The sequence below is a fragment of the Apis florea genome, unplaced genomic scaffold (genome assembly GCF_048593485.1).
Source record: "Apis florea isolate Af1SG1 unplaced genomic scaffold, ASM4859348v1 contig_2492_pilon, whole genome shotgun sequence".
In the NCBI taxonomy this organism is placed as follows: Eukaryota; Metazoa; Arthropoda; class Insecta; order Hymenoptera; family Apidae; genus Apis; species Apis florea.
Genome location: NW_028256593.1, coordinates 1,425,668 through 1,447,358, shown reverse-complemented (window position 1 = coordinate 1,447,358; position 21,691 = coordinate 1,425,668). Strand labels below are relative to the sequence as shown.

At 36.9% G+C, this 21,691-nt stretch overlaps 3 protein-coding genes and 2 long non-coding RNA genes across 15 annotated transcripts; 2 read left to right on the top strand and 3 right to left on the bottom strand.

Moving 5' to 3' along the window:
* Window positions 1-1,453: 1,453 nt before the first annotated feature.
* On the bottom strand, window positions 1,454-13,973 carry LOC100870740 (uncharacterized). 2 transcript variants are annotated; one of them, XM_086905971.1, is made up of 7 exons: window positions 13,838-13,973; window positions 8,124-11,452; window positions 6,958-7,059; window positions 5,985-6,118; window positions 4,410-4,904; window positions 3,946-4,200; window positions 1,454-3,844 (listed from the first exon to the last, which is right to left on the bottom strand). In XM_086905971.1, exons 1-7 carry the CDS (start codon window positions 13,918-13,920, stop codon window positions 3,638-3,640), a joined length of 4,605 nt encoding a protein of 1,534 aa, XP_086762097.1. In that variant the 5' UTR covers window positions 13,921-13,973; the 3' UTR covers window positions 1,454-3,637. The 2 variants fall into 2 exon arrangements, with proteins under 2 accessions (XP_086762097.1, XP_086762098.1); XM_086905972.1 differs by lacking the exon at window positions 6,958-7,059.
* LOC147657903 (uncharacterized) lies at window positions 6,114-7,907 on the top strand. Its single transcript, XR_015291533.1, has 2 exons — window positions 6,114-6,615; window positions 6,722-7,907. It is a non-coding gene; the product is annotated as an uncharacterized LOC147657903 (long non-coding RNA).
* Window positions 9,819-18,954, top strand: LOC116414479 (uncharacterized). Of its 8 annotated transcripts, none has more exons than XR_015291526.1 (9): window positions 9,819-9,942; window positions 10,024-10,367; window positions 10,449-10,569; window positions 10,635-12,764; window positions 12,856-13,084; window positions 13,152-13,491; window positions 13,695-15,189; window positions 15,300-15,390; window positions 16,212-18,954. It is a non-coding gene; the product is annotated as an uncharacterized LOC116414479 (long non-coding RNA). The 8 variants fall into 8 exon arrangements; XR_015291525.1 differs by having other exon boundaries at window positions 9,846-9,942; window positions 10,011-10,367; XR_015291532.1 differs by lacking the exon at window positions 9,819-9,942 and having other exon boundaries at window positions 10,229-10,367; window positions 16,212-16,420; window positions 17,010-18,954.
* On the bottom strand, window positions 14,968-16,970 carry LOC147657902 (putative protein kinase C delta type homolog). Its single transcript, XM_086905976.1, has 5 exons — window positions 16,840-16,970; window positions 16,221-16,484; window positions 15,867-15,898; window positions 15,698-15,783; window positions 14,968-15,105 (listed from the first exon to the last, which is right to left on the bottom strand). The coding sequence occupies exons 1-5, from the start codon at window positions 16,956-16,958 to the stop codon at window positions 14,968-14,970; spliced, it is 639 nt and encodes a 212-aa protein (XP_086762102.1). The 5' UTR covers window positions 16,959-16,970.
* On the bottom strand, window positions 18,146-21,227 carry RanBP3 (ran-binding protein 3). Of its 3 annotated transcripts, none has more exons than XM_012487162.3 (4): window positions 21,110-21,227; window positions 20,787-20,879; window positions 19,685-20,535; window positions 18,146-19,590 (listed from the first exon to the last, which is right to left on the bottom strand). In XM_012487162.3, exons 1-4 carry the CDS (start codon window positions 21,123-21,125, stop codon window positions 19,279-19,281), a joined length of 1,272 nt encoding a protein of 423 aa, XP_012342616.1. In that variant the 5' UTR covers window positions 21,126-21,227; the 3' UTR covers window positions 18,146-19,278. The 3 variants fall into 3 exon arrangements, with proteins under 3 accessions (XP_012342616.1, XP_003694134.1, XP_086762099.1); XM_003694086.4 differs by having other exon boundaries at window positions 19,685-20,538; window positions 21,110-21,223; XM_086905973.1 differs by lacking the exons at window positions 20,787-20,879; window positions 21,110-21,227 and adding an exon at window positions 20,612-20,778 and having other exon boundaries at window positions 19,685-20,538.
* Window positions 21,228-21,691: the final 464 nt, after the last annotated feature.

Genomic DNA, 21,691 nt, shown 5'->3' with positions numbered 1-21,691 from the left:
GCGACCGATGATTTCGATGGTCGAGGTGGCGAGAGTCTCGATTACATCATTTTGGGGAATTCGCAGTTTCACATTTTTATTTAGGATATTGGAATATTTTTTTACGATTTAAGATAATAAAATAAAGGACACGGTTTCCTTTAATATTGACTTTGTACAAAAAAATGTAATTTCGAGTATTTTTAAACCAGTGAGACATTTATCAAGATATTAGAAATCTTCTCTAAGTCGATCGTTAATGATTAAAGAGACTCTTGATTACACTTTGGAAAATTCGCATATTTCATGCTTTTATTTAGAATATTGGAATATTGGAATATTTTTAGGATTTAAGATAATAAAATAAGGGACACAGTTTCCTTTAATATTGACTTTGTACAAAAAAATGTAATTTCGAGTATTTTTAAATCAGAGACATTTATCAAGATATTAGAAATCTTCTCTAAGTCGATCGTTAATGATTAAAGAGACTCTTGATTACATTTTGGAAAATTCGCATATTTCATGCTTTTATTTAGAATATTGGAATATTGGAATATTTTTAGGATTTAAGATAATAAAATAAGGGACACAGTTTCCTTTAATATTGACTTTGTACAAAAAAATGTAATTTCGAGTATTTTTAAACATTTACCAAGGTATTAGAAATCTTCTCTAAGTTGATCGTTAATGATATTCGTTAAGAAGAGTCTTGATTACACTTTGGAAAATTCGCATATTTCATGCTTTTATTTAGAATATTGGAATATTGGAATATTTTTAGGATTTAGGATAATAAAATAAGGGACACGGTTTCCTTTAATATTGACTTTGTACAAAAAAATGTAATTTCGAGTATTTTTAAACCAGAGACATTTATCAAGATATTAGAAATCTTCTCTAACTCGATCGTTAATGATTAAAGAGACTCTTGATTACATTTTGGAAAATTCGCATATTTCATGCTTTTATTTAGAATATTGGAATATTGGAATATTTTTAGGATTTAGGATAATAAAATAAGGGACACAGTTTCCTTTAATATTGACTTTATACAAAAAAATGTAATTTCGAGTATTTTTAAACCAGTGAGACATTTATCAAGATATTAGAAATCTTCTCTAAGTCGATCGTTAATGATTAAAAAGACTCTTGATTACACTTTGGAAAATTCGCATATTTCATGCTTTTATTTAGAATATTGGAATATTGGAATATTTTTAGGATTTAGGATAATAAAATAAGGGACACGGTTTCCTTTAATATTGACTTTATACAAAAAAATGTAATTTCGAGTATTTTTAAACCAGTGAGACATTTATCAAGATATTAGAAATCTTCTCTAAGTCGATCGTTAATGATTAAAGAGACTCTTGATTACACTTTGGAAAATTCGCATATTTCATGCTTTTATTTAGAATATTGGAATATTGGAATATTTTTAGGATTTAAGATAATAAAATAAGGGACACAGTTTCCTTTAATATTGACTTTATACAAAAAAATGTAATTTCGAGTATTTTTAAACCAGTGAGACATTTATCAAGATATTAGAAATCTTCTCTAAGTCGATCATATTAATAATATTCGTTAAATGAACGAAACTACGACGGACAGCTATGAACGCTTGAAAATTCTATTGGAGTATACTTAAAAAAAAAAAAAAAAAAAAAAAAAATGTTCGTAACATTGCTTTCGAGACAATCTGTTTATATAATAGTTGGTTAAAAAGCGGAGAGTAAAAAGATACGGATTCAGGGACCATTGACCGATCCTCTTGGCCGGTCGGTTTTTGCGAGTTCTTCCTACGGCGTCTCTTTCCTCTCTAAATCTTTTCTCGTTTCAATTTCTCAAGCCGCTTAGTCTCTCGATTCGTCCCCTTCCACCCTTACTTGATTCGATCTTCGTTTCGCGGAACTCGTGCGTGCACCTTTCATCATTCTTAGCTCTATGATCTTTCGCCTCGAAGCAATTGAATTACTTCTTTAACTATCTATGAGCGTACACTTTACTTTCGACTCGTTCGCCGCAAAATAAAATAAAATAAAATAAAATATATATATATATATACTTGACGATAATATATTCGAGGGAAATGTTTCATTGCTGTTAAAAATTTTAAAATAAGAGAACTAGTTTATTTTAGATTTCAATCGAAGATAGCAATGACCACGATCTCTCGAGTGTGATTAATTTAGGTACGACCTCTTAATCCGTGTCGTAATGAATTCAATTGAAACAATTAGTCGATTAACGGCTCTATTAACTATTGTTTTTTTTTTCACCGTTTCTTTTCAAATTAATTTCTAGGCAAGTTTGAGAAAAATCTCTACTGTTTTTTTTTCTTTTTTTTTTTTTTTTAATTATTATTATTACCATAAATTGAACACCAGTAATAATCTAGCGTGATACTTTGTTAACTATCCTTCGTTGAATTGAATTATGAAATGTGATATGAAAAATGTATTTCAGAGATCCTTGTGTAAAATGTCCTGTGGTGTGTATTCTTCAACGTATTTCGACTTGGTTGGCGAACCGTGCTGCTTTGCCAATTCCACGACGTGCTAAAGTTAGCGTATAGTCAGCGCGGAGCCAAGTGTACGATCTGAAGGAGCAAGAAGGAGCACGAAGGAGAAAACGAAAGAGAGATGTGGATGGTGGATAAGATAGAAATAGGAGAAAAAAGAAAAAAAATGAGTCAACGAAAAATAGAAGAAAGGGAAAAGAAGATGAAAGGAAAGGTAGGATTCGTGAGAGAAAAAGGGAAAAAAGATGGACGAACTGGAGAGGAAAATATGGTCTTTTTTAGGGGGAAAAACAGGAAAAAAAAAAGAGAGAGAAAGAGAAAGGTAGGAAGAGCGAGAACAGCCGTCTGTGGGTGGAAGACACTCGAGACAGTATTTATCGTAGCCAAAGTAATGAGCCACTCGGAGTATTAATAACCTGACCGCGGTGTAACGCTATAGAGGTTTAGAATAAACGCGGGTGCAATAATTAGACGTCTGTGAGCGTCTTCCGGTATTCTGGTCTCGTGATACTTTCCTTCTAAAACATTCTTCTGTTCTCGTTATTTATGATTTATGATGTTTTTTTATTCGTTATTGTGATCAATGTTAGTAAAACTTTATTTCCTTTTTTTTTTTTTTTTTTTTCCCTAGAAAAAGAACGCTCAAAAAAGAGAGAAACGAGGGGAAACGAGAGTTCCGAATCGTGGTTATGTTCGATAATCATAAACATCGTAATCTCGTTTAATTTCCATGGTCATCATCAATCAAGTAAGTTCTAATCAATATATTCACTACGTTATAAAAATCTATCATTATCTATCTAACCAGAAGCGTTTTAGGAACATTTGGCTTTTTGGTAAAACCGCTTGTTACTTCTCTCGTCGAAGCGTGTCATTATCCATCAATGACTACATTGACTTCTTCGTCTGTCTTGATTAGATTGACAAAGTACAACGCTTGTTTGTTTGTTTGTTTCGTTTCATAAAAAAAAAAAATAGATGCAAAATAACCATCTATAATTTCGTTCGAATCAATTTTCACGCGATTTTCAACGATTGTCAACGTCGCGAGACAAAAATATCACGTTGAATACTCTGTCAAGCTTTATCGTAATCGTGTCTTTGATAATTTTTTCTTCTCTTTTCTTCTTTTCAGTCTGTTGCGTTTGGATTTGTATAGGAAAATCCACGGAACACGCCTTGATCCATGGAAGCAAGGATTTGCTCAGGTACAGGAGACAGCCGCGGCCTCTCAGCTGTGAACGCTGTGTCGAAATACTTGGTATCTAAAGTATGGTCCAAAGCTGGCTTGAAAGGTGGTTCCAGTTGCCTCCTTTCCAATCTGTCCCACGGTAACGTCTAAAACAAGTAATCAAATTGGATTAATATTTGCACGAATTGTCTTCTCTGATTTTACTGATCGATAAATGTTTACTCCACAGAATGTAATAATTAATTACTTGGAAGAAGGAGTGCAATGCGATCTCGTGGCCAGGCAGCCTTTTCCCAGAATCCTTTTCCAGAAGGGCGATCAATATGTCAGTTGAGTCTTGGCTCAGGTAACGGGGTATGAACGGTCTTTCGTTACATATACTCCAAAATAGCTCGTCCTCGTCGCAACCGGAGAATGGCGACTGTCCCGTGAGCATCTCGTACAAAAGCACGCCGTACGACCACCAATCGACCGCTTGATTGTATTTCAGTCCCTTTATGATCTGCAATGCGGAAACAGTTAAATGCGGTCGGCTGAGAGAGATCAATCTTGTTGCGCGACAAATTTAATTTTAATTTTCATTAATTAAACAACGGTTTTGCGCCTGTTTAATTTTAATTTAATTGTTTCAGAAGAGGATGTTTCTCTCCTCCGCGCACAAAGAAGCAAAGGTATATTTTTGAGTCGAGAGTTTTTCCCCGTTCTCGTTACCTCGGGTGCCATGTAATCAGGCGTGCCGCAGAACGTATCGGCGGTTCTGTCGAGGAAAATTTGCAGCTTGCACATGCCAAAATCGGCTATTCTGATATGCCCTTCGTAATCTAGCAGCACGTTGTCCAATTTCAAGTCTCTGTACACTATTCCCTTCTTGTGCAAGAAGTTCAAACCGGACCAGATCTCGGCCGCGTAAAATCGGGCCCTCGGCTCGGGGAAACGACCCGATTTCTGTATGTGGAACATCAGGTCGCCCCCGTTCAGGTACTCCATCACGAAGAACAAGTGGGAATCTGTCTGGAAGGTGCAGAACAGGTGGCAGAGGTACGGATGCCTCGTGGCGAGCGTCAGCACTTTCCTCTCGATCAACGTGCATTCCACGTCGTCGTCTTCGAGGACCACGTCTTTCTTCAAGCATTTCACAGCGTACACACACTCGGTACCACGGAGCTCGGCCAACAACACCTTGCCGAAACTACCTTTTCCTAGCACCTGGGCAAAAGTTAACGAATGTTAATTAATCTCTCTTATTACTTTGAAAATTATTATTATTATTATATTCGTGTTTATTATCGTTGCATATTCATCCACGTTGTTCAAAGATTCAACCGGGCAGTTTTTAATTAAATTGAAAGCGGAATGGTGGTGGAAAGAGAGTGGAAAGAGATTGTTGTGGAATGGAGACGAGAAGAGAAGGTGTAAAAATCTGCGAGGAGTAGCGAAGATCAAAAGTGAGACAAGGTTCTGTTACCAGATGGAAATTCAGGTCTGATGGAGTAAAAATGGCACACGGTGGAAAGTTGACGCGTCTAAAGCGAGAGTACGCACGTGAGAGAACTCCTGACACGTTAAAAATAATGCGTTACGCGCTGCTAATTCGAGTGAGTCTATTTGCGTGTGCTCCACCGTCGAAAATCGAAATTTCTCTCAATTATTTTTCCCAATAAATTTGTCTCTTCAGCAAACGATGAATTTAGATTTCAAAAATTTTCTTCTCTTCTGGATCCGGATGATCTTTCAACAAGCAAGATCTATCTCACGTGTATGAATTTCAACAACGTGGAACAACTGCTTTTCGCGCGGAGATGATACTACGTTTTCTTGGCATTGGATCGTTCTTGAGAAAAACTTGAAAATCGAGAACCATCTCACCTTGATTATTATTTCGCGAGGATGTCTCGTGTTTAAAACAATTGGTAAATTTTTTTTCGAAAATTAAAAATTTCTTTTAAAATTATCATTTCGATCATTTTAACAATGCAAGGATAAATAAATACATTTCGTTCCCCGTGAAATATATTTTCCACGGAAGTAATTGTTGTTACTGTTAATATTTCTTGTTATTTCAAATAAATTTATATTAAAGAAGTTCGGTGACGCCGATGGAGGAAAGATTGTCCGATGCATGCTTCTCGTCATTTTATAGCGGATAATAATTTGACCATTTCATCAGCGAAATTTCCAACTCGAGATCTTGGCATACGTTCGAAAGTTGCACGTGTCACGGTGAACGAAGTCATCGCAGGCTAAATAACGTTCATAATGATCGGCAGTCTTGCGCAGCTGACTCACTTTTAAAAAGTTAAAGTCTGTCACGTTGTATTTTTTGAACCTAGGCAGGTTTGTGGCCGGTGGGGTGATCCTTCCACTGGGGAAATGATCCGAAGAGTCTGAATTCCTCTGGTTGTCCGACGACTGTGAAGGTGCTGTGAGATCAAAAGATAAAGGTCATCATCGAACTGTTGGTTAAAACAATTAATATCATAAAGATTGTTATCGTTAATAATTTCACAATCGTAAAATGGAATGGAATAAATTGATCTTGCAATTGGTCGCTCTTCCCTCAGTTTCAGCTGAAAAACTCTCCTTTATAACGCAAACCTATTTGCCGATATTAACAATATCAACACGGATTGAACAACGATGAATCAAAAAGTAACGAGATTTTTTTTCTTTGTAAAACGAGAATGTATATCGAATTTCCTTCTAAGTTTACACAAAGAGAATGAGGAAGCCAAGAAATGTCTCCGCTCAAATTTCAATTAATATGCACATTAATTGTTGGTACGAATATATATATATATCCTGGCACGTGAGTATATTAGATGTTGGCCGATTGGCATTTCTCGAAAATAGAGCTGACCGTGCTATGACGTGTGCAAAATTTTGAGGAACGTGACACGAGTGATCGATCGGAGGACAGGTATATACGAATATACGATTATAACAGGTATAAGTAATATCTGATTTAACTGATGATTTAATTTTGGTGAAATTACGGTATCATCCATCATCATATTATTTACCAGTTGGAGCGAAAATGGATTTATAACAGCCACGTGGAGTTACGCGGCGAAGTCGTAGATGGATATAGTTGCTGGGCCAGCCAAGTCTGACTCTATGGGCCAACGATCAAGATCGAATTCGAGAGGGGGGAGGGAGGAAAAAAAAGCAAAAGCATTTTGCTAAAATAATTATCCGTTTCAAAAGATTATGTTAAAGATGGAAAATTATTCCTTTGAATGAGCAAATAGATAGAACTCACCTCTCTTGAGGGACTGCAAGGCTTCCGCCACAAGCTTTTGATTCAATCCGCAAAGATTTCCAGTCAGTTTCTCGCATTTCTTGTGACAGGCCATGTCGCAATCTATTTTTAAACGTTTTCCCGATCTTATTCGTTTGATTTTGTAACTGATGCACCTTGCGTCACGAGAAAAGCCTAACTTTCTAGCTTAAAGAACAACGACACTCTTGCCCGGTTCCTTCTCTACTGATACCCAATCAACCCATCATCATCCATCTAAATTTATTTCGAAACTTATGTTTGCAGCATCAACTAAGAGCGGCTTGTATCATGAAGCCTAGAATATTGTTATGAAACCGCGCTACGTCTTACTACGAATAAGGTCACGGCGTGCACAATTATTTACACTCGTTTTTAAATCAAGATGTAAGATTATTAGTCATAGATAGATTAATAATGCGATCAGCGACAAAAGTTGAGATAAAAAATTAATTTATACTGTATTTGTCGAAATGTCGAGACGAGGGGGAGGGGATACTTGAAATCCATTTGAACGTATGGCAAGTGCACCCTGTAAACAAAACAGCGAACAAGTGTCGTTGACTTCGTGACAATGATCTTATAACGCGTATAACGAACTGGCTTCAGATTTGCGACAGAAGCACGTGTTGCACTGGTTGAATAATAAGAGAATGTGTCTGGATGTAGAACGATTATTACGTAACAGATTATTTTCTGCCATTCTGACAGCCTAGATGCAAGACTTTGTATCTTTCTAAAATTTCATGCAGAAAGTAACATATAGAAGGTAAATGGTAGCAGGTTAAAGACACAAAAAGTCAAAAATGAAATTTGTTAACCAACGGATAAAAACGAAAAAGCTCTCGAGCAAGCTAATTTCAATATCCGGATTATACAGATTTAGTTTCCAAGTTTATTTGTAAAATATATTTAAAAAAAAGGTATCGAAATCAGTATATTTTTCTCAACGTAAACACACCACCCACACTCGTGAGAGAACAGTAAATCTCCGCGAATCTGTTTCAGATTTCCTGGCTAAACAGAAAGCTCGGATAAAGCGAACGTTAAAAAAAAAAAAGAGAGAGAGAGAGAGAGAGAGAAAGGATTGGAATTACGCAACATCTATCAACAGAACAAACGATCCAAAAATACTGTAGGACAAGTACTGGATATCCTTGGTGAACCATCGAAGCCAGAATCGTTACTCCTTGTAGAATTCATTCTCTTGTGTTCCGGATCATCATCGAGCTCCGTACAAGTGGATCCGCTGCTTTCCGTGGTCGCTGTGCTAGTGGTGCTTCCGGTACTATCGCTGCTTACAGACGGTGTCCTGGAATGATGCTTTCTCCTCTTGATCTTGGCTCGACGAACTTTGGACAAATCTCTGGGTGTGGCGGTTAACAATGCCGACGGAGTTGTATAAAACATCCTGATGAGATCTAAGGGACGTTGAGACGGCACGTTTTTAGGGCTGATTTTACTGGAAGGCTCAACAGGCTTCGATATCTCTTGACCCTTGGACGAATTCTTCTTCTTGCCAGAAGTATTCTTTTTGCTACTTTCCTTCTGGTAGTTACTTTCTTTTTTGGTAGAACTTTTCTTGATCGTGGAAGACTTCTTCTTTCTCACCACCTTCTTCTTCTTAGACGATTCTTGACTTCCCTCCGGGCTGCTATTCACGCCTGTATCCCTGCAAGGTTCCGGAGTGGCGTTTTTCTCAACACCGTTAAGATTGGAGAGGTCATTCTGATTATTCCACTTGGACATCTTCGATTGTCCAACGTCTGTCCACTCGTTGGTAGGCGTTTTGGGCTCATCTTCTTCGTCCAAAAAGATTTGAGGCTCGACCGGCGTGGACACCGGTTCGATATTTATCACGGGCAGGGAAATTTCTGCGATCGGGGTGGAAACTTGTGAAGCAGGGACGGATGTATCCGGAGTGCTGGTCACCGATTTGCAAGAGATGGTCGATCCCGTAGAATCTTCCCTCTTCGGAGGAGCTTTCTTCACCGTGGAGTAAGCTTCCGTTTGATTAATATTTATGCACAGGTTCTTCTTTTTCTTCAACCCCCTCCTAGGAATCGAATCATCTTTATCCAGCCCAGTTGAAGGCGTTTCAGCAGCGGATGTTGTCCGTTCGTCAGTCTTGGATTTCAACTTGGAATTCTCCTCGCTCTTCCGTTCCTCCTCGATTACGTGGATATTACTGAGCTCGGTCGGCTGAGTGGCGACGCTTATTTTAGGATCGGTCTCTTTTTTCTTGTCCAGTTGGCCGAGGTCCTCAACCGCTTGACCCGGCTCCGAGCTCTTGGAATAATCGATGAAACCGAATCCCTTGGCGGGCAATTTCTTCGCCGCTTTCGGACTGTCCGGACCCTTGATCTCGCTCCAGAAATCTATAGATTCCGAGGACGTGCTTTTCGACAAGCTTCCCACTTCTCCGTTAACAATCTTCTCAAAATTCGAACACTTTTGATCATCCATCGCCTTAGAATCGACGCTTATCACACTTCCCCGCTCCAATGCGACATCGCTGTTATCGACCTTGGAAACTTTTTTCCTCCACGGGATCTTGGACTCTTTATTCGCTCGACTTCCTCCTTCCTCCGTGTTTGGCGTCGCTAAATTACCCGCTTCGCTCCCCACTTTGAACAGCGATCTCGGAATTTCCTCCCGTTTAACCATCCTCCTCACCTTCCCATCCTCCTCCGATATCCCTTCCTCGATCTTCGCCTCCTTCTTTCGCGCACCACCTTCTAGAACGATCTTTTCGGTCACGAGTCGTTGCTCGGTCGTTGCGTCATCGGCGGAACAACGATCCTTCGACGAGAGATTATCTTTTTTCAGGGTCTCCACCGAAGGTGATCGATCTGCCGACGGAGTGGGTGCGCGGGTGGCGTTCAAGGTCACGGCTTTGTCCACCTTCCTCCCCGACAACTGAGACACCACGTCCTCGTCACGCTCGGCTTTCGTCGGGTTTGCCAGGTACCGCGGTTCTCGTAACACACGCTTTGGCGCTTCTACGGCATTATTTTCATCCGTATTAATTTTAGACGCTTTTGGCAGCCTGTCCGATGGAAGCGCTTCACTGCTGGCGCTGCTGCTCTCGACCAACGGGTCAACACTTGGCGTCACGTCGTTCTCGCCGCCCATCGCTTTCCTCCAGCAGGATTCCTTTCTCGACGCATCCTTCGTCGCTTCGAATTCCTTCCTCCCAATTCCAACCGCTTCCCTTCTCTGCCTCCCAACGAGTGTATCGGGAGGCGACCTCGGCCTCACCCGATCGATCTTATCCTCTTTCCCGATGCTTTCCAATTTCTCGAAGGGCTGGCCGTTCCTCGGGGATCCTGTCTTCACCGTGAAGTGGACGCTGTTTCTCGAGCTATCCTTCGCGTATGGCTTCCTCACAGGTAACACGACAACTTCCGTTTCGTATTCTTTCTCCTCTTCTTGGACATTTTCGTCTGCTACTAGGTTTTCCATCTTTTTAGGGATCGGTATCCTCACGCTTTCCCTGAACTGAACTTCCACAGGTGCTTTCGCCTGCCAGACGCTGTTGTCGATCCTCGACACGAGGGATCCCGAATCCTCGTTTCCACTCGTCCGAGCAAGGTTAGTTGCGTTATTATTCGAGATGTCAGACTCGCACTCCCTTGTTAAACCGTCGTTCGTTTCAGGTGGCGAGGGTTTCTCGATGATTTTCTTCCTCTTCTTCATCTTCTTCAACGTCTTCCTCATCTTTTGGGCGGCGGCTTCCTCCTCGCTCTGCGACACTGAATCCCCGTCCACGCTCCTGAAGAAGCTCGAAGGAACGACAGATTTGCGCCCTTTCTTGATCAACGTCCCCCTACGAACCTCGTTCTCGATCTCCGCTTGCTCCTCGGCGACCAACGTGTCCAACACCTTGGCCTGAACCTGGGCGTAAGCCACTTTCCTCTCCATCTGTTCGGGATCCAATTGAATATCGGCGGAGGACCGTCTCCTTGTGAATCTTCTCGTAATCTTGTTTTTCACCTGTTGCAGATCCTCCTCCTCTTCCTTCTCCTCCTCTTCCTCCTCCTCCTCCTCCTCCATCTCCTCCCCCTGCTCCTTCTTCTCCCTGTCCAGACCGATCCGATGCAGAAGATGTAGCTGCACACGATTCTCATCCTCCAACTTCTTGTCCTTGATCAAGAACTTCTCCACCAACAACTCGCCCACGGATTTCTCGTGCTTCTCGTTGTGGTGCCGCAGAGCGGGATTATCCTTCAATGCTTGGCACCTGATCTTGATCGTGGGCCTGTCGCGTCGTAGCCGATTCCTTTGGTGGTTACCACCGCTGTCGCCGTGGTGGGACAGGATCCTAGGCGTCGAGACGTCGATATCCGCAGTGTCGATCACGCGTCTGGATCGTGCGGGGATCGCCACGGGCGAGTAGCGGCGCAGGGTGGACAACGGGGACTCCGTGATCGTCGACAGATGCGGCGAGTATCGAGAGAGGGGCGAGTGAAGCGGTCTACATCGAATAATTTTATGAGAATACCGATTACTAGGCAAGCTAGTGCGGAAGCTTCTTTGATGGCGCCTTACTTTTCTTTACTTACACTTCGTTACACTTTAAACGGTGCAAGAAAATTCGAATCGTCTATGTGATGTATACTTTAAAATTGTGTGATGTATAAAAATAGGTAAGAAAAGTTGATAAGAATAATTTTGACCGTAGGAAAGGAATTATGTGATGTATACTTTAAAATTGTGTGATGTATAAAAGTAGGTAAGAAAAGTTGATAAGAATAATTTTGACCGTAGGAAAGGAATTATGTGATGTATACTTTAAAATTGTGTGATGTGTAAAAGTAGGTAAGAAAAGTTGATAAGAATAATTTTGATCGTAGGAAAGGAAGTATGTGATGTATATATTTTAAAATTGTGTGATATGTAAAAGTAGGTAAGAAAAGTTGATAAGAATAATTTTGACCGTAGGAAAGGAATTATGTGATGAATACTTTAAAATTGTGTGATGTATAAAAATAGGTAAGAAAAGTTGATAAGAATAATTTTAACTGTAGGAAAGGAATTATGTGATGTATATTTTAAAATTGTGTGATATGTAAAAGTAGGTAAGAAAAGTTGATAAGAATAATTTTGATCGTAGGAAAGGAAGTATGTGATGTATACTTTAAAATTGTGTGATGTATAAAAGTAGGTAAGAAAAGTTGATAAGAATAATTTTGACCGTAGGAAAGGAAGTATGTGATGTATATTTTAAAATTGTGTGATATGTAAAAGTAGGTAAGAAAAGTTGATAAGAATAATTTTGACCGTAGGAAAAGAAGGAGTCGGTATTGAAGGAAAAGAAGGTATCGATCGAATTACGTAAAAGGGATTGAAGAGGAGTAAACGATTTTTATGTAACTACTACGTCGAGTTCGACCTGATAAACTTCCGATTGCATCCTCTGAATGGCAGGCGCACACGTTCTTTCGTTCGACGTATTGCGAGTTGAGAAGGGAAGCGAACACTTGTTACGCACATTGTCTCTGAATTTGGCTCGGCCATGGCCACGAACGATTGACTTCGATTCATGAATCGATTATGCGAATCTGATCGGTCGCACGATGATGACAAACAAGTAGTCGATTGGGCTCACGTGTCGTCTCTACTGACCGATATAATGGCGGTTAAGAAAATTTATCGTAATATAATTGATCAACTTTTCGAATCATCGTTTATATGTTTAAGTTTTTTTTTTTTTTTCATTATTTAAATTCTGCTTGGTAAAAATAATTTTAAAGTTTAATAATAATTGTAAAGGAAGAATGGTGGAGGTAATGTATAAATGATTTTAAATTTTTAATCTTATTTTAGCATTTTAACGAATAAAATATCTAAGTAATCAATCATCGATTACCTTTTCAGTATTATAATAAATCGCAACGTAATAATTGTGGATTTGACTGAGAGGATTTTTTGGCAGTGTAACGAAGTTTTATCACGTAGAAATTACACGTCCAGACGTCTTGGCTATTTTTAAAAATCTATATTCTCGATTATATTCCGTTCTTCTAATTCTTTTGATTTATTCCAACTTGCGAACCAAATCAATTAATTACCAATTATTCCTAACGAGTTTTAGATTCGATGAATCGTAAGTCATAAAGATTGCTTGCCAAAATTCGGGACAAGATTTTACCAGTGCCATTTTCTAATTACAGAAGATAGCGTGCATCATCACAACAGATTTCTTCGGATTCCCTGGCTACTTTTCCACCTCTCTTTCGTTAAATTTCAAGAGAAACTGGGAAACACGCCTGTTATTTTGGTTGGTATAGCTCTTTGTTTCTCGTCGTAATCGCCCAACTATCCACCAGAGAAGCCTCCGCGACGATGAACGTCGGTCTGTGATCAAGAATAATGGTCCGCGAAGGAAAAGCAAGGAAAGAATGCGAAGAAAGGGGCCTTTTCTTGGAACGCTATTTTCGTTGGATTAGTTGGATGAGCAAGAAAACAAAGGAGAAGAAGAAATTGAACCACATCCTTGCTAAAGGATACGGAGTAACTAATATTTCAAAAAATCTATATATTGTACAAAAAAAAAAAAAACGAACTTAATTTTCGAAAAAAAAAAAAAAAAAGGATATTTACAAAGAGAAACAAAAATATTGTTAAAAAGAGCGTAACGTAAACAAAATGTTCACAACATAGTTAAAAAAAAAAAAAAAGAAAAAAAAATAGAATCTTATAAAATTCTTTTTCAGGATGAAACTCAAAAAGTATCTTTGGAAAGGAGAAAAATGATTTTTGCGAGAGAGAAAAAAAAATGATCTGTCACCGATAGATGTCTTAAGAAAAAGAAACAGAAAAGAAAGTAGTGAAAAAAAGAGAGAGAGAGAGAGCTTACCGTGGAGCACCAGTCATCAATGAACTGTGATTGGAGAAAGGCCCCCCATAGTAATAGGGTAAACCGTCACCGTAGTAAGGCATTGTATTATCCAATGGATTCACGTGTACGGAAGAGCTTGTCGAGGAGCTGAAGTTTCGACGAGGGAGCACGAAACGGAGTCACGTCCTCCGCAGACACGAGCGGTTCGACGCTCTCGAAGACGACTGAGCGCGGCACGGATCGCCGGCGTTCGTTCTCAGGTGTTCGACGAGGCGTTCTCACGGTTCAGGGAGCCAACATCGACTGAGTCTAAGCGAGCGACCCGGTGTAATAATAGAAGTCTAGTATATGAGGCTTCCTAGCATCTAACTATACTAGCTGGACTCTAATAACCCGTGCAACGTCTCAAGCATTGCTTCCCTACGAATATTTGCCGAATTGTAACATTTACGTGAGTCAGAGCTTGGATCGGTTTGTATCTGTCGATTCTAAAAGACATGGTCACTTATCATTATTATTGTTACTTTAACGAGATTCTTTCCACTTGAATTATATGTGTACAAGTAAAATATTAAAATATTATTTAAAAGAAACGTTAGAAACGATGAATCTCGTGGATCTTTTTGTTTCAAAACATTCGCAATTAAAAAGAATTAAATTATAGCTTGATTAGAAACACTTTGTCACTGTCACTGCTGTTAAACACACAACACAACGTGCGACGAGTTTGGAAGGATACGTTGTGAAAAATACCAGAAAACTTGCAATTATCGAAGCTTGTGGCGCATGCATGTCAACCGTGTAAAACGCGCATTTACGTGTCAACGGAGTCACGGTTTCGCGTTGTTTTGTATTCAAGCATTGAGTTCCGCGCCAAATGTTTCTTTTCTCGGTGCCTATTGTTGCTTGTTCAGAGAATCATAGAAATAGCCAACGAATGGCGAACGGATACTATTTCAAACCGGACGAATAATTTTAACTTGGAAAATTAAAATTATTAAAATATTAAAATATTACAAAAATGTAAAATTTTAGAAAAATTGTATATAAATATGTATGAATTTAGATGGACGTTATGCCGTTTTTAAAAAAATTTTTAATTCAAGGTGCATCAAGAATGAAATGGATGTGATAGAAGATTGAGCTTTTTACATACCGTCACATCTGACACCTTGTCGAAAAAAGCCGTACAACATGGAACCACAATGATCGCAAAACGTCGGCGACATAAATGTGTGAAGCCGAAATCTGTGAGGCACATCTACCTTGAAACGCTCCCTCAAGTACTGCACAATATTGAACAAGTATTAACAGAATTAGACCGATTCTGCGTGGGACTAGGTATTGCGTTACTCCTGACAAATAGCATAGTGAGTAGTAGCATATAGAGTGAGCTATCATCGACAATACTTTTTGTAAAAATAAATATTGAACGATTTAAACAAAAATGTATAAAAAATACATGTGTAATAATTTGCAGATACATTTGTGAATTCTTTCTTAATTGTTGGAAGAGCCGGATGTTTTCAAAAACATTCATAATTTGGTGAAACCTAGTCTTGCATCATAAAGTAAATATATACACATAAAATTTTGAGGTTCAAAAATAAACATAAATTTTAACACATACGAGGATAATGTTAGAAACAATCTTGTTTTCCACACAGTCAAATATCTGGATGGGTTACGCATCATTGAGTAAACAATCAAACACAGTTTATTCGAGTTCTGCATTAAACTTGTACCAAGAAACATGGCCGGTTCTCGTTAAAAGAAATGGATACTGATCGTGATATATTTTAAACAAAAATTTGATGCTTATTCGTTGAAATTCGGAACAAGAACGGAAATTGGAGAATTGATAAAGCAAATACTTACTATCGTGTTCTCGGATTGCCTTCCACTTTCCGGGCACTTGGTTAACAATTTATCATGGCACTTCTTATGCACCGCTGTTTGGCAGGCTAAAACGTAGGATAGAATATTAATAGAAATGCAACGTGGTACAGACAGAAAAATCGCAGTTAAATCGCGATTTAATATTTACCTTGGCACTGGTATCCTTGCTTTCCAAAGCCCCTATGACACAGAGTACACTTTAGATTAATTAGGGAAATATAATCAAGGAAATCGTTGGCCGATATTTGAATAATGTGCCTGAAAAATGCAATCGAAACTATTTTTAGATAAACTGAGCGTACATTAAAACAGCCATCTTTTATGATAAATCAAGATTGTTTTTCGATTCTTATATCATCGGAATGTTCTTGATAAAATATTTATCGTTTTATTATATCATTTTATTCGTTTTTAAAAACAAATCTTTATCTATTTAATCTCTCATATATACTTATTTTATTTATTATATTTATTTTATTTTTTTTTTTTTTAGGAAGTTTACCAAAGAAAATCCTTGCAAAAAGCGCAGAATGTTGGTTGTCTGAAGAATTTTGCAACTAATTTGTGACCTCGAACCACATGCACCTTGTTGTGTTTCACTGCGCCTCTTCTTTTTGTAATTGCTCCCCCACCGACGTTATTCACATCGCGTGGAGAAGATGCAACTACAATGTCCCTTCGGGGAACCCTGGTTTTGTATACGTACGTTTTCCCTATAGAGCTTGCTGGTGGAAGATCCGTTGGGTTTAGTATTGGAATTCTAGTCCTGGAATCACCATACATTGTCCTCTTTTTTTTTTTTAATTCAAGTCAAAATTTCTTTCAATGGATGAACGTTTCACGTTTATGCATATTTATGTTATGTATATCATATGTTTTGTTTAATTTGTTTCCAATAGAAAATCCTAAATTATTTTTGTTGATAATACTTTTAATTATTCGATTGAAGGAGATAATTAAAAGAGAATTCGTTCATTCAATTTTATATTTACAATTATATTAATGAAATACTAATTAAAAATATTATAAATAATTTTTTGCTAAATTTCATTAATTAGAGAAAGCTAACACTTCGACTCGACATTTAACATTTAACAAATTTTACCTACCGAGTGGCTCACCTGTAAGTGTACCCTTCCGCGCTCACATGAATTTGTGGACTTTTACGATCCGCAGACTTCCGGGCAGAACCACTACCAGCGTTACGCTTTTTCGCATGGGCACCAGCGGTAAACATCATTTTCCTATTCACTTTCTTTACCTTCTCTCACTTAATGGCGATTCGATCAAGTTTTTCCAGATGATAAACACAAACACTAATGAATTCCGTGTGCCCGACCGACGATGCTATCTTTTTAATTTCCCGCCTTGTGAGGCTTGAATTCCAAAACATATCGCCGCGTAATGCCAGAAGAATTTTCGCTCATCGGCCAGCAACATCTTCATCTCGGTACGCTGCGCACGAAGCATCGATGGATCAAAATTTATTGTCTCTGCTTTGGAAAAGAAACATCGAACAGTATTTATGTGTTTTTCACATTTTTAATAATATTAACGGTATAATTTGTAATAAATAGAAGATCGTCAGATCTAATCTACACAATATGGATAATTTTCAGAAGAGGACGAGAATAATTTCGAGTTTTTCGCAGAAATTTTTCAAGGATGAAGAATATAAGACACTGATTCTCTCACTGCAACCTCTTCTCATCTTCTCCGACGAGGCCATGCGTTTTCGATCAAGTGAAATTTATCATCAAATTTTATGACTAATACTCGAGCAAGAAGTGGAAGATGCCTCTTCTTTTCGATTCCCTCTTCATCCAGCACATTGATCGAACGTACGGATATGATACATTATTTCATCGGAAACGTGTCGCGACCAAAAGTAGCGCTAGCGATGTTCAAACGTCAGCTATGCTTTGATCAACCGTTCACAATGTTCAAATGCCGCACTTGAGAAAATATCTTCGAATATATTTCCAGGATTGACAATTAATCCAATTCCATTTTAAATTGAATCACAAAATTGGATCAAAATCTATGGATCATCGCGTGAATATTGACGAACGTAGGAACTGGATTTTTCACGCCTAAAACGTTGTGTAGCTTTGCACGAAACTCTCGAATCTATAAATATCAGCCTGTTGAATGCCGCTCGCTCGGATTGCATAGCGCCGCACGCGGAAAATATTAGAACGCGTGATCAGGTGTTTTCCAGCCTGGAAAAACGTCCTTATTATGCTGTTAAAAGTGTATTACGTATTGTATAACCAATCCCGGATAAATTAGAAACGTATAAAGTTTGAAAACAATAAAAAATATTTGTATACTTCTGCTTGAGCTTCGCTTCGGAAAACATATAATATGTCTGGGTTTTATAATTAAATTAAAACAGATAATAAGAAAAATATCAACGAGTAAGGCTTTTTATACAAATGTCTGTATTTCTTTTCATGTAATTAACGATGTGTACAGTGAGTTCATTTCTTTATATATCAAATACAGAGAAACAATAGTTCTTCGTGATTTTTATCGTGTGGATAGCATTTTTTCTGCTAAGATTATCTTTTCTCTTTCTCTTTACTGTGCATTGCATCAAAAAGAAATTTCACGACTGATCTTTCTCATTCTTTCTTCTTGTGAAACGAATGAGAGATGTCGGTAAATATGTTTAAGCAGAAAATTAGAAAGAGAAACCGCTTCAAACACAGCCTTTTCACATGATAGACACACAGACACGACGAGGAAATCGTCCAATTCATCTTGATGCTATATACAACTAAAATAAAGTACAAATAGCTATAGATTTGATCATGGAACAACGTTTTACATTTTGTGCTCTCAACAAAGTCTTTTGTTGTTCCAATCAAATTCACAATATCTCCTCGTCGATTAATACGTATGTAGCTGTTACTTTCGCTCACAGCGGAATTACGTATAAATAACGAAATTAACAGTAACATTCTTAAAAGGTACAATATTTATATATTTATATTTATGTATATATTTATATATAGCGGACAAGGAATAGAATTCTAAATTGATAAGAATATCGCTACGATAAAAATCGAAGTGATTCTTATAAAGAGATTATCACTGAAAACTGAAAACACCGTTTATCTTCCAAGATAACAACGGTTTTATGACTGATCTGTTTGTGTGTTTGTATTATGCTTTATTAAAAATCCCTAACTAAGTTTTCTTTGATTAAAAAAAAAAAAAAAAAAAAAAAAGACACTGTTTGAAATCCGCATAAAAGAAGAATTATTAATTGGGAATGATTAGAAAATATATACCGGAAAGAATTCGATTTCATTTTTTTCGTCTTCTTTGTTTCGTCTGCCTGTAGATTTTAATATGGCATGGGATATATTATCAAGAACTTTCACAGGCAAAGAAGCGCGAATCATAGCCATAGTTCTATTGTATACGAGTTATTCTAGAAACAAATAGGACCTGATATAGATTTCCGGATTTTTTCATATATTAGCAATCTGCGTGTTGCGTAAATTTAGATGATAATTAGCGAATAGCTCGCAGGGACGACTAATCAGTTGTCAGTGCTCTGTTGCTAGTTTCTTAGGTTGTCGCTCCTGTGCGCGTTTTAACCGCTGTTGTAATAAATTATGAAGTTGTTCTACTTCCTTAGGTGCAGCTTGTACAATAAAGATTCTGATACTGCCTTGAACATCCATTGCTGTTAATCTTAATGATTTAGGTGCTGCACGTTCCGCAGTCATTCCTGGCCATATTTTTGTGTTCATAATTAATCTCTGTGTTCCTGCTGTACGTCCTACTAAACGAGATTCTTCATCACGATCGTTTAATCGCAAAGTACCTCTACCCCTTTCTTGCCAACCACCACTTGCCTGAACAGAATCGAATATTTAACATTAAGCACAAAAGCATTTAATAATTTTATTAAAAATATTTAAATTAAATATAAATATTTGTTATACATACCTTGTCAAATGCAAAAAATTTACAATTAATTTGTAGAATATTTGTCTCTCCTTCTTCACCAGTTAGTGGTGTTATTTGGCTATACTTTCTTTTGTTAGCACGATTTGCTTCTTCTAATTCCTGAGCTGCTTCTGTTAATGTTAAACCTGGTTTGGAGGTAGTACGACACGCTGCGGATGCATTTGAAAAAAGAAGTTCTGTAGAACCATTTTCATTTGTACTTTCTTCTTTTTTCTCTTCTTTTTTTTCTTCACTTTCTGTCTTTTCAGAATTTTCTGCATCATTTGCAATCATAACACGTTCTTGGAGATTCTGACCAAACACAAAGTTTGGTTCTGAGGCACAAGGTGTTACTGTAGTATTTACACTATCCTTTGTGCTTGTTCCTAACATCAAAAAAGTAGGTTTTGTTTCCTCAACTAGCTTTTTTTCACTTGTTTCTTTTACTTCATTTTGAGTTTCTTTTAATTCACTTTTAGTTTCTTCTGCTTCATTTTTATCAGTTCCTTTCTCGTTTGTGTCTTCTTTTTCTTCATTCTTTTCTTCCTTCGTTTCTGTTTTATTATTTTCTTTTGCTGTGTTATTCTTTTCATCTAAAAAATTATCTGTAATTTTTGCAAATGGATTCTGAAATTTGGCTGGTTGTAGATATACTTTAGTAGTAGGTTGATTGTTTGTCACTGTGCTCAATTGAGAAGGCCATAATGTGAAAGATCTTTTTTTTTTAACTAAGGATTTATAGGAATCACTACTTCCAAATGATGTTCCAAATTTTGAGGCAGCTAACACAGGTTTATTAGAACTAGATGGTGATTCCTGGGTATTATTTTCTGTTGATGGACTCTCCATTTCTTCTGAAATAATTTAAATTTTCTTTAAATTGCCATCTATAAACTATTATATGTGAATACTATTTAATGTTTTTACATCATAACCTATGTCTCTTACAATACAGATTATTGAAATAAAATAAAATAATTTTAATTGCATTTTTGAAAAACGAAGAAAATATAAAGAATATATATAATAGAAATAGTAAATATCATAGAATAAAAAATGATAGAAAAATTATACATTAGAAACAAAAAATAGTACTATTTACCACTGGTGGAATTTTCGGGTGAATCCCCTGGTGATTCTTGCGGTGGATCTACTTTTAAAACGTACGATGGTCTACTTGTCTCTTCTTTGTTCTCTGGATAAAATACAAAACAAACAGTTAAAATGATTGTCAAACAAAATTATGTCGTCAATCTGTTGAAATGATTACACGAATAAATATTGTTGAAATTGAAAAAATATGGAATTTAAAGAAAAATACGATTATAATAGAACAATAATTTGTATAAATTTTCAGTTATTACAATTACGTAAATACATAGAATTTATGAATAGTTTACTGTACAAGAGAATCACAAAACGCACCCTTGCAGTCCGCCATTTTTTACGTGGAAGTGATCAAGTGTCGCCATCTAGTCATATTATTAGAAAATAAAAAAATCTCTCTAAATACTATTATATGTAATCCACACAATATTTTATATATATATATTTAAAAAATTTTTTTCAGATATAAGAATTGATAATTTTTAATTATTATAAAATTTTGTTTTATTTAATTTAGTAATATCTAAATGAAATAGTTAAAAAATATAAATAACCATAACTTAACCATAATTAATCGTATCACCGGATGTACACAAAACCACGTGATCGAAATCTAGGGGAATCAGAGTCGATTTACAATCTTAAAATTTATATATATAAAAAAATTATTTTTACTTAGATTTTAAATTTTCTAAATTAAGTAGGAAAAAAAGGAAAACGAATTTTGTCAGATAAATAGTAAAAAATCATAAATACAGTACATTTTCATGACAGTAATCAATAATATAAAATTGCATGATAAGCATTGATACATTTTATGCAACAATATAGCATATTTTTATGATAATAATTATGATAATAATTAATCAATATAAAATCGCATGGTAAGCATTGATATAT

Excerpts from the sequence above, each read along its gene's own strand:
- LOC100870740 (XM_086905971.1), bottom strand. The coding sequence starts at position 13,920 with ATGCCTTACTACGGTGACGGTTTACCCTATTACTATGGGGGGCCTTTC. Across the intron at positions 11,453-13,837 it reads TTGATGACTGGTGCTCCACG|ACCGCTTCACTCGCCCCTCT; the intron begins GTAAGCTCTCTC and ends TATTCGATGTAG. Across the intron at positions 4,905-5,984 it reads CAGACTTTAACTTTTTAAAA|GTGCTAGGAAAAGGTAGTTT; the intron begins GTGAGTCAGCTG and ends ACTTTTGCCCAG.
- LOC147657902 (XM_086905976.1), bottom strand. The coding sequence starts at position 16,958 with ATGATGTTTACCGCTGGTGCCCATGCGAAAAAGCGTAACGCTGGTAGT. Across the intron at positions 15,899-16,220 it reads TTTTGCAAGGATTTTCTTTG|GGGCTTTGGAAAGCAAGGAT; the intron begins GTAAACTTCCTA and ends TCTGTGTCATAG. Across the intron at positions 15,784-15,866 it reads GCAAGGATACCAGTGCCAAG|CCTGCCAAACAGCGGTGCAT; the intron begins GTAAATATTAAA and ends CCTACGTTTTAG.
- RanBP3 (XM_003694086.4), bottom strand. Across the intron at positions 20,539-20,786 it reads ACCCGAAAATTCCACCAGTG|AAGAAATGGAGAGTCCATCA; the intron begins GTAAATAGTACT and ends AAATTATTTCAG. Across the intron at positions 19,591-19,684 it reads AATTTTTTGCATTTGACAAG|GCAAGTGGTGGTTGGCAAGA; the intron begins GTATGTATAACA and ends GATTCTGTTCAG.